Source organism: Equus asinus, chromosome 4 (assembly GCF_041296235.1).
Source record: "Equus asinus isolate D_3611 breed Donkey chromosome 4, EquAss-T2T_v2, whole genome shotgun sequence".
NCBI classification, from domain to species: domain Eukaryota; kingdom Metazoa; phylum Chordata; class Mammalia; order Perissodactyla; family Equidae; genus Equus; species Equus asinus.
In genome coordinates, this window is record NC_091793.1 from 71,285,376 (window position 1) to 71,297,456 (window position 12,081).

A 12,081-nucleotide genomic window follows, 5' to 3' on the forward strand; every position below is an offset into this window, starting at 1 on the left:
TGAGACATAGCCCTTGCAAATGACAAGAGGGCACTAAATAAGATGCCAAACTCTAGCTGGAAAACCAAAATACAATAGCTTAGAAATAGCATACGCCTGTGTTTGCGTGGTGCTCCTGCCACACAAAGCTCTCCTGTATTTGAGAACACGTCCATGCAAGGACATATAAGCAATAACCCTACTCGAGTGATGTCTCTAAGAAAGCCATTTGCGTATTGCAGCCCATGACATGAGATGGCAAACAGCATTTCGCTCAGCCAGTTATCTGACACCAGAAAAATTAGAGCTGTTTTGTATTTATATCCAATGCTCCCTGTTTACTGCCTGAGTGACTTTATTTCTACTACGGTTACTTGCAGGAAGTGGGTTCACCGGGCCACGCTAATATCCTATAGTTGACTTAGACTGCTGTGAATTTTGAGGAAGAAAATAATGATACAAACGTATAATAACTCATGGAGTTAGTTCATATTTTGATATAAGGTTGTTACTTCACTTTTAATATGCCTAATGATGCTGATATGTGATTTGTATTTGTGTGTGAAGGGAAGAGGAGGAAAATCAAACTGTTTCTTTATCATTTTCAAAACGTTTGTGAGGGTTTTCCAAGATTAGTATTTATACGGTGATAAATTTTCCTTTCAATTTTTATAAAAGTAATGTGTATTAAACAAACATTAACTTGATATATTAGTATATAAAAATAAAAGCTCACATTCAAATGGAAATAGAAGTTCAGAAAAAATTTATTACAAAGTAAAACTTAGTCCCATTTCACATCTTTACCCTGACTTGAAAGCTAACGATGCTTTAAAAAACACTCCCATGGGGCACATTTCCATTTTCGCCTTATGTCTAGGTCACTTGTTACACATGACTTCATTTGGCCCCTCTGTTGTGAGTATCTTCAGGATATGGACCATTTCCCATGGGGTTTTGCAATAGTCACTGCAAACAGCAGGCACTCAATTATAATGTTCTATTGGAACTTTGAAAATAGTTATGTTGTTCCGGCCTCATGATGTAAATTTTTGAATGGACAGTAATACATATATATGGTCAAACATTCCAACAGCGCACTGAGACTAATCAGAGAAAGAAAGTAGCCCTCAAAGACCGCTTTTTCTCTGTCATCTCCTCCCCTCCCGGCAGAAGCAACTACTGCTACAAGCATAGAGAGAGTCTATGCATCACTATTATATTTTAAGGTGTATTTTATAAAAGTTCATCATCTTAAGTAAGTTGCTGATGGCACTCTGTTACAAGGAAGAAAGACAGAATGGAAGAAAGGAAGACTTGGATTTTTAAAAATGTTTTAAGAATAAACCAAACATCCCAGAGCAGCCATACTTCAGAGCCATGTTGGGACAGCACGTCCCCGTGAAGACACATTCGTAGGGTTGAGAGTTGAACTGTGAAATCCATAAGCGCATTCTCATTTGTGCAGTGCCATACTGAAAGGGTGTAAACTTCACAGTCACGTTCATCCTCCCATTAGCTGGAATTACTCCTGGAAGGAAAGAAATGAGAAAACATGATACTTTCTCTCCTTGCGAAGTCCGGTCAACGAGGCTGACACACACAAACACACATTCTCCCCATGACAAGCACAAGCATTTCTATTATCTTTGTATAGTCTTTTCATTAAATACACATGAATCAACTTCTGCATGTTTACACTGATCTCATTTACCAGTTACTCCATTAGTGCTCTACAACAATCATCTGATTGTGTCAGTTACACAAACACACATATCAATCAGCATTAATGAGTCAGCAACGACTTCCCAGAACCACAGTCTTTAAGCTAATTGCCGGATGTCAATGTTAGTGCTGTAAGCAGCAAGGAAAACCTAGGAGCACACATAAAAGTTTCTGTGCAAATAATCGAGTTTCCTATATTTTTCTGTAATTTGATTCTCTTTCAAATCTTCAGGATGGACTACCATTCTCTCCAGTCAAATATCCTACCATGCCGTGTCCTTCCTTCGAATCTCTGGTGCCAATGGAGCTTGGAACACAGTTAGTGCTCGAAACTGTGGAAAGGAACAGCAAAGGGAGGAAGGGAGAAAGGGAGGCGCAACGTAGGAGACGCGAGAAGGACTGACGTTCTCTCTGACCTCCACCGAAGGCTCTTTGGTTTGCCTTCTAGATGGTTCCTTCTGCCCCCGTGCATCTGGTCTTTCCACTGTCCCTGCAGAGACCTTGCTCATTCCCTCATAAATGCCCAGCGTCCACTCCCTCCCATCTACACGCTCCTCTGAATTTTGTACCGCTCTCTCCCTGGCTTTCCCTGCTCAGCCACACGGACCTTCCATTCTGCCATCCAGTATTCACTGAGCACTTACGGGGTGCCAGGCACTGTTCCAGGCACTCAAGATACAGCAAGAAACAAAACAAAGCATCATAGCATTTACATTCTAGTTGGGGACAGCAAAGAAAAACCACCAAACACAGAATATAAAACATAAAGTCGTGTCATGAATACCAACAAGAAAAATAAAGCAGGTGGGGAGAGATGAGCGCAGTGGCAAGTGCTAATTGAGACAGGATGAAGGGACCTGAAGAAGGAGAGGGGCCTTTGTGCAAATCCTCAGACTTTGGGCTCCTGCTCCCTCAGGGTACCTGCTGTTCAGCCTAGAGAGCCCTTTCTCCAGATCTTTTCGTTTTTTTATCCTGCTCTCTGAAGTTACCTCTTTACCGTCTGCCTTCCCCTGGATTCGAATGTGAGTTTTACAAAAGTAGGTGCCTGCTCATTACTATGTTCCCAGCTCAAGAGACACTTGTTGAACGTGAATGAACCCAAACGTCAAAGCCTACGTCACCTGCGCGTTGCAGGAACTCCTCCTGACTCTCATTCACAGGAGCCCGCCCTCCCCTAAACTTCTGGTAGCCCCCCAGTACCCTGTGCTACCCGAATCGCTGCCTCTCAAAGCTTACGAGTCTCCCAAACGGATTACAAGCCCCTAAGGCAGACAGAGCAGACAGGACAGGCCCCAAAGGTCTTTCATCTGCCCGGATCCCTAGCACAGAGGCTCAGAAACAGGTATTTGTCCATTTCTGAGCGCAGATGTCAAAATCTTTAGAGGACACTCAGGAGCGACCTGAGAGCCCGCTGCAGGAAGAGCACATGCACAGAAGAGCTTATTCTATTGGTCAACCCACCCTCAGCCGCATGGAACTCCAGGATGCACTGAGTTCAATATGTTGACCACCCACCTGGTCAGAAAATTCACCCCTCTAACCGGCAATTCACTGGGGGCTTTAGGCTGAGAACATTCTATTGTTTCTGCTCCAGCTCGTTAACTTAAAAAAAAATAAGAACAAACTCCGGAGCAAAGATTAATGTTTGCCTTGACCTGGTTGATTTATTTTAAGTGCTCCCAGCCCAGACCTAATACGTAAAGCGCACTGGAGTGCACCCCAGGCAACCGGAGCACGCTGCTTTTTCCATTAACAGCGATCAGGTTAACACGACTCTGCTAACGAACATGGTCGCAGCTGATTGTCCAATGTTAACAGCTATAAAAGCTGTGCCAAGCACTCACCGCTTACTGCCCAGCAAAAACCGATGGTGGCAGGAAGGAGAATACGTGTCACGTCTCAAGAGCGAGAAGGGCACACCCAAAATTACCACTTTATTTTAAAAAACTCAAACCACGATTTTATGGCTTCAGTACAATTTCGCCTGGGATCAATTTCGGATCACTACCCTTAACACACCAGGGATAATGTGAAATCACAGGGCAGGGAGGGTGGTGAGGCAGAGAGAGGGGAGAACAAAACTTAGAAATAAACTGGAAGCTAAGAAAACCCTGGTTTATCCATAAAATGAGTATTATGAAGAAAATGTGACAGCACTTAAAAATGCTATAATGATAAATGAAGTCACCAGAAAATACCACTGTATCTTTGCCTTATCACAGTTATGTAAACCGTGCATAAATATGGGCAGTTACTAAGAGGAGAAGGAAAGATAAAAGTGCGTTATTTGTTAGAGCAGTAAAGCCCAGGATGGGGATAATTTTTAAAAATTTCTTCTTTCTTATACACCCCTACAGTGTTATTACAATATTGTTATAATTTTTAAATAACTTTTTCTTCAGAAATCTGAGAAAGCACAGATCATTCTCCCTAAATTGTCACAGAGCCATTTAACCTACGTGCTTGAAGTGTTAGTAAGGATGGGTCTTCATCTCCCAAGATGTAGGGTTGCACCAGCTGGGTGAATTGGGGTAAACTTCTTAATTGCTCTAAGCCTCAGTTGGGAATTTGATAGCTACATGGTTTAAAAATTGTCCACGAACAAGCTGTTGACAAACTAACAGTGTTTTTGATTCACTGGATGACAGAAGGGAGGGCTTTAGGGCATTCCATTCTGACTCACTACCAAGAGTCACATGTCACCCACCAGGACAATCGCAGGCCACCGCTGCTGCCCAGGGTCTGTGGGCAAGGAAAGGCCTCAGAGACCACACAGACCCTGCCTCACACACTTGTTTGTCCTCGCATGAGCTTGGTGACTTGGTTTGGTCACTTTACCTGAGGCTCAGTTTTCTCATCTGTAAGATGGGACAAGGCTTAAAGGAGAAAATGTACAGGGTCTGGGATAATTCTTGGTACACAGTATGTGTCCTATAAATGTGTCCTTCCCAATGATTCTGCCAAATAAAACAAGTAATAAGTTATTGTGTATTAAGCTATCATTAGAAATGTCAGGAAGAGGAGGCTGGGCCGGTGGTGTAGTGGTTAAGTCCGTGCGTTCAGCTTCAGTGGCTCAAGGTTCCCAGGTTCTGGTCCTGGGCACGGACCTAGCACCACTTGTCAAACCGTGCTATGGCGGCATCCCATGTAAAACAGAGGAAGATTAGCACAGATGTTAGCTCAGTGACAATCTTCCTCACACATGCGTGCACACACACACACATACACACACACGTCAGGAAAAGGAAATACTTGTTGGAAAAACTTTATACTTGAGACATTTGAGTTCTTAATACATTTCTGGGGCCAGCCCCACTGCCCAGTGGTTAAGTTTGCATGTTCTGCTTCGGCGGCCTGGAGTTCACCGGTTCAGATCCTGGTTGCGGACCCACACACCTCTTGTCAAGCCATGCTGTGGCAGGCATCCCACATATAAAGTAGAGGAAGATGGGCATGGATGTTAGCTGAGGGCCAGTCTTCCTCAGCAAAAAGAGGAGGATTGGTGACAGATGTTAGCTCAGGGCTAATCTTCCTAAAAAAAAAAATTAATACATTTTGAAAGAGGAAAGGAACATAAGAAAAATCAGGTGAAGAACACACATCACAAGAGGATGACCTCAGAATGCAGGTGGTCACCAGAGTCCTAAAGAGATTACAGACAGCATGATTTGTCACAAGAGGAGTCACCAGAATTCAAGGAAGCACTATTAGAACACACTAGAAGGAGATGAAAAGAACGTCGGTGGAGCTCAGGAAACAAATGAAAAAAAGCAAAGGAACTGTCAGTGAGGTAGAAACTGCATCGGAAGGCACACACACACAAACACACACATGCACACATGCAGGTGCTGAACACAGAGACGTGGCAGCTAGGAATGAGGAATCCAGACAACAAGAAATTATTTTAAAGAAGATAATAGATACTGAGGGCAAAGGATAACCAACATACACACATAACAGATATTCCTGAGGAAGAGAAAAGAGCAAACAGAAGATTAAAATATTCAAAGTTTTAACAGTTGAAAGATTTCCTAAACTAATGAACGTCGTTTTTCTCCAGATTGAAAGGACATGGCATGTTCCGGGGGAAAAAAACGACACAGAGCAACACCAATATATATCCTGGTAAATTACTTAACCTCAAGACTGGGGGGAAAAAAAGAATTCTAAGGGCATCCAGAATTTACTAGGATGGGGAAAGATTCAGACCAGCCTCTGGATTCCTAGCAAATTCAAAGCAGAGGGGAAGCAAGCAATGTCTACAAAGTTCTGAGGTGAACAAAGTTGCAAAGCAAGACTTTTATATCCAGTCAAGTTGTCCTTGACGATCACAGGCAGCAGAGAGACGATCTCAAACACACACTCTAGGTGTGCAGCCCCCAGGAGCCTGTGGTTAACAAGCCACCAGATGACAAAATCCAGACGACCAGAAAAAGAGCTGAGATAAAGAGGCTGGGCATGGAGAAAACATGAAACCAAGAACAGAGGGGAAGACCCTAGTTCCACTTAAACAGAACCCAAGTAACTGCGGCATTTATGGCCACGAAACAGAACGTCAATGCTATAGATCCAGATAAGATACTATAACGCAACTGGGAGTTGTAAGGAGAGAAAGCGCACACGTGGCTGCTCCTTCTTTCTTCCACAGCCAACGTTCCAGCTGAAGTGGAAGCACGCAGTTGAAGAAGGCAGGGGCTCTGACCTCTTAAATGTTTTCAGAATCTCTTTTCTTAATTTTAGTAGTAAATTTTAGAAATGAATATTACTATCAAGGAAGGCCGTCAATTCCTTCAGCTTCACCTTCAGTCAGCTTTTCTTCAATCAATATCAAGTAACAAACCCAGTACTTTTACATAGAATACAGCCCCATTTTTCTAATATTTTTGTCTGTCTCTGTAGCATTGTATGCATCTCGCGTCCCTTCCCTTCTTCTCTTTGTACATAAGCACAGAGCAGTGTCTGCAACAGAGTTCAACAAATGTTAATGACGGTTATTTCAGGGCTGGTGAGATTCTGGGAAATACTTTTCAACTAGATTTTGTACATTTTGCAGTGCTTGAGTTTTTCAAAACAAATAAATTTCATTTTTATAAAGCCACTTCTTAAAGAAACATATTTATGTTATTTAACCCAATATCTCCCACACTTATTTACACGGAGAGCTATTCTTTTTGCCCTCCGTTGTTGCTGTTGCCTGTTTGGTGGCATAGCACCCTTCCCAGACCAGCCCTGTGGGACCCACAGCCAGGGCTGCTCTCCTGTGATCAGAGCTGGCGTTTTCTCCCAGGCTGCAGGAAGACAGACTTTCCCCGTGGGATAAAGGGCTGGGCCAAGCCATCCTGGCCTCTCTCGGGGCCTCACCGGGACCGGCGCTTCTGGATGGGCAGTAGAGGTACAGAGTTTGGTCAAGGTACAGACACTGTGCTTAGTGAAGTTCACTGGACACTGCCGTGGTCAGCTGAGCTCAGGAAGCCCAGACTGACACGCCACCAAATGGTCATCTTTAACAGGAGATACCAGGACCCCTGAGGACAAAAAGAATCTTCAAGACCTGGTTGAGAGCTATTATTAGTTTCTCTAACTTTTTACTCACAAAATAGAATTTTCCTTACTCTTAGTCTGTGACACAATACTGTCCCCCCCTCTTATTTCAAGGCATCCTGGGATCGCTACTCTTCCAGGTTAGGACAGTGGCTGAGAGCTTGAGTCTGAAGTCAGACAGACCCTGTTGCCTCAGGCAAGTCATCTGGCCTCTCTGAGCCCCACAGCCCTCAGCTGTAAAAGGTGACAATGATAATAGCTCCCTCCTCATAGAGTTATAGGATGTGACGAGGCAGTGCATGCAATGTGCTTGGTGCAGCGCCCAGCATGTGGTTAACAATTAGCAGGTGGGAGCGATTATTAACACTACGCCAGCCACACTATGTACCACCACTGCCCCCATCGAGGATATACGGAGTGCCGAGTAAAATGCGGCATTGCTGCCAATGTGACACTGTGCATAAAGAATCGCACCTGCCTGTCTAGCTCTCCTGCTCACTTCAGTAGGCCACTATAAATTAATTACCTACGTCCGTAAATCAGGGACATAGGGAACCCATCTGCATTTGGTATATTAACGGTCCCTAATTGTTCTCACTTCCTCGCCATTAGGTTTGGTGCTTTAGAAAGTCATAAAAATGTTTGATCTCCTGATTTTGCCTCTTCTGAGCATTCTTTCCCACCCCCACGTGTGGCCCCTGCTACTTTCCCAGTTGCTGAACTGGGAGGTTAGCAGAGGCACTTTGCTGGTGTATCTCCCTCATTCCTATAACTCAGCAGCGGTGTCTCTGCATGTTTCCACTTCTCTATGAACCATAGACTCAGCATGTATTTTCTGCACCGAGCTATTCATGACGGTCCTAAGCACCAGTAAGAAACGTCTCATGGGGGCCTGCTTCGCGTGCTGAGGTCCAAAGGTCTGGCCATCCCCTTGACGATCCTGACCTGTCCCCTGCACAGTTTGTGCTGGGGTTTGGGGTCTTCTCTCTCAGGGTCCACAGGTGGACAGTGACATGAGGAGGAGAAACAGGGCGTACTTCTGCCTGGAAGGAATGGCTTTGCCCGTGGACCCCAAAGGTTACATGCTAAAATACCTCAGCCAGGGGTCAAGCGGCCTTTGGAGGAGAAAGAGGCAAAAAGGGGTTAACACTCTCTTCATTCTGAAACCTAAGTAGGAAAATGCTGGGGTGTGATCAGCACTATGGCAGGTTTCACAGGAGCATGATTGAGTCCAAAGGAGATGACGTGATGGGACTAGGGGTCGAGTCTAGTCGGGCCACCCAGAGTGGGCGGTGCACAGAGGCGCCTCGGACTTTGACACGTAGGGTGCCGTCTTCACGGCGTCCTAGTGCTCACTCTGGGGAAGGAGAATCTGCTCTTTGCTGGGATGTGCTGCCCGCTGGGTTAGTGGCCCTGGGCCAATGGATGACCTCTACAACCAAACAGTGGTCTGAGGCCAAAGCAAGGGGCTGGGATTACTCCCAAATCAATATAAAGTTGTAAGAAACTTGCATTTCAGAAGAAAATGCAAAATATAAAATTATTTGTAAATGGCTGATATATCCCTCATAATAGAAAAAAAAAAGAGAATGAAAGGATTGAAACTTTATATAGGAACTCTGAGCAACAGGCCCCAGGAACTCTTGCTTAACTATCTACTTTACGCTACCATTTACCATTTATATGAATTGCATGCATTCTTCCTGAGCATATGCGACACCAAGCAAATGTCCAGGATCTCAAAGTGGTCAAAATTAAACAAGTTCAACAATTTTTTTTGTGGCATTTGGCTGGTCTCCAACGCTAATAAGATCTTGGCCAAAGTGATGTATTGCTGGCTCTTTCAAAATGATCAACAGAGTGTTCTGGATGTTTTAGTTGGACATGATTTCTTGTCAGCAGTATAAGGAAGCTCTCAAAACCCTTTACTCCTTTTCCCCAGTCTCAGGAACATCTTGGCACCATCAGCAGATCCGGCTTCTGACAGCTATAGTGCACACATGCATCTTAGGGATGCCCAGTGGGCAAATAACGAGTTGAGTTAAAGTTGAGGGCACTATGTCAGATTCATATCTTGTAAATAGAATTAGCTTTATTCAAATTTCTTCATTTGGCAAGCTGGAGCACAAAATGCCTGGAAGGCATGGACAGACAATGCTTCTAGTTCCTAGAGAAGATGCTGCTTTACGACCTCACAGACTATGGGTGTCTCCACAGCCTTTAGACAGTCGGTTACCAAAGATGTGCCCGAAACAGTGTCTACAGATATACATGCTGATGCATAAGCTTAGCCCGTGGTTCTCAGCCTATTTGGGCCCAGTTTGTAAAATGGAGGCAATAATGACTTCCTCACCAAAAAGTGATCCATGACTGTCCAACCATAAGGCCTATGAGTCCAGCTAGATGCCTGGCACGTCAGGAAAGCCCAGAGCTGCCGGGGCTCCACGCACCTGAACTGCAGCATCCACTGTCCACGCGGCCAAGGCTTTTTACCACAGGTGATGAAAAGTCACCACTGAATTCTATAGCCTGAAAAGCAGGACAGATGCACTGACACATCAACAAAATGGAAAAGATGCATTGATACCTCAACAAAACCGGAAACCAAAGGAGGGAACTGCCTGAGAGACCAAGGGATGCACTCGCCTCATAAAATAGCTACTGCGGAGTCTGAAGGGTCCGGCCTGGGAGGTCAGTTCATAAAGCCACATCAGCAACACCATCTACATAATGCAGGCCATTTAAAATCACAAAGGCAGGATCCCCAAAGTCCAAGCGCCCCGGCTTGCCCTCGAGTCTTCATCCATTCACTCACGCTCTCGTGTCTCCTCTTGCGCCACACTCCCCTGATTCTCCTCCTTGGTCTCCGTCCTGGCCCACTTCCCCTCGCTGTCCTCTGAGTGCTGCGTGCTCAGGGCCTGGTCCTCAGCCGCTTCTCTTCTCCAGCCACACTCACTCCCTGGGTGACTCATTCTCAGTCCCACGGCTGTGCGTTCCATCAATACCCGGGCGATGCCTAAATTCACGTCCCTAGCTCTCACCTCTCTCTCTTTGACTCCAAACTGGTATGTTCGATTTAATTTCAGTTAAAGGAGGACTTCAAAAGACATGCCACAAACAAAGCACCAGAACAACCAGAAAAGCCTATCAGATGGATCGGACAAAGCAGCTCGCGAATTATGTGGCTGTGCGATTTATAATCTGTGCACTCGGGAAACGTCCTGCATAGTTTTTTTTAAAGTGTTTCACAAAAACTTGTTATGTCTATGCTCAATCTGTATTTGCTCATGTGCACAGTCCCCATGTTTTGAACAGGTTGTGTTTCAAAACCCTTCTGGTAAATTAATATTCTGTGTCTTGGGATGCAGTTTTTCAGAGAAGTATGGCTTCGTCTAAGAATCTCTAACTGTCTCCAAATTCTCCCTTCTGTTTCCATCCATAAATGAATCAATGTGATACACCACATTAATAAAATGAAGGATAAAAGTCACATAAACACCTCAATAGACGGAGAAAAAGCATTTGACAAAACTCAACATCCTTTTGTGTTAAAAACTCTCAACAAACTGGGTATAGAGGGAATGTACCTCAATATAATAAACACCATGTATGACAAGTCCACAGTTAACATCATACTCAATGGTGAAGAGCTCACAGTTTTTCCTCTAAGATTATAAACAAGACAAGGATGCCTACTCTCACCACTTCTATTCAGCATAATACTGGAATTCCTAGCCAAAGCAATCAGGCAAGAAAAAGAAATAAACGGCATTCAAATCAGAAAGAAAGAAGTAAAATTGTCTCTATTTGCAAATGACATGATATTATATATAGAAAACCCTAAAGACTTCACCAAAAAAAACATGCTAGAATTAATAAACCAATTCAGTAAAGTTGCAGGATACAAAATCAATGTAGAAAAATCAGTTGCATTTCTATACACCAATGCACTATCAGAAAGTGAAATTAAGAAAACAATCTCATTTACAATAGCATCAAAAAGAATAAAGAACCAGGAATAATTTTTTTCCAGAATTATTGAAAAATAATTGACACACATCACTGTATAAGTTTAAGGTGTACAGCATGATGGTTTGTTATACATATATTGTGAAATGATTACAGCAATAGTTTAGTTAACATCCATCATCTCATATAGATCCAATAAAAAGGAAAGAAAATAATTTCTCCCTGTGATGAGGAATAAATTTAACCAAGGAGGTGAAAGACTTGTACACTAAAAACTACAAGATATTGATGAAAGAAACTGAAGAAGACACAAATAAATGGAAAGATACTTCATGTTCATGGTTTGGAAGAATTTATATTGTTAAATGTCCATACTACCCAAAGCAATATACAGATTTAATGCAATCCCTATCAAAATTCTAATGGGCTTTTTCACAGAAATAGAACAAAAATCTTAAGATTTGTATGGAGCCACGAAAGACTCAGAATATCTATAGCAATCTTGAGATAGAAGAACAAAGCTGGAGGCTTCACACTTCTTGATTTCAAACGATATTACAAAGCTATAGTAATAAAAACAGTATGGCAGTGGCATAAAAACAGACACTTAGATCCATGGAACAGAATAAAGAGCCCAGAAATAAACTCATGCATATATGGTTAATTAATTTACAACAAAGCAGCCAAGAAAATACAATGGGAAAAGGGTAGTCTCTTTAATAAACGGTGTTGTGAAAACTGGACAGCCACGTGCAACAGAAGGAAATTAAACCACTATCTTATACCACACGCAAAAATCAACAATTGTGTGTATATATATATACACACACACACACACAACGGAGTAGTGTGCAGCCTTAAAAAGAA

At 43.3% G+C, this 12,081-nt stretch overlaps 1 protein-coding gene across 9 annotated transcripts in view; it reads right to left on the reverse strand.

The window, feature by feature from the left end:
- CFAP221 (cilia and flagella associated protein 221) overlaps positions 1-12,081 on the reverse strand; it is a 91,951-nt gene that overhangs the window by 42,726 nt on the left and 37,144 nt on the right. For all 9 annotated transcript variants that reach the window (XM_070507510.1, XM_070507507.1, XM_070507506.1 and 6 more), the window contains exon 8: positions 1,351-1,510. In XM_070507510.1, coding sequence (XP_070363611.1) covers positions 1,351-1,510 — 160 coding nt within the window. The remainder of the gene's footprint in view (positions 1-1,350; positions 1,511-12,081) is intronic.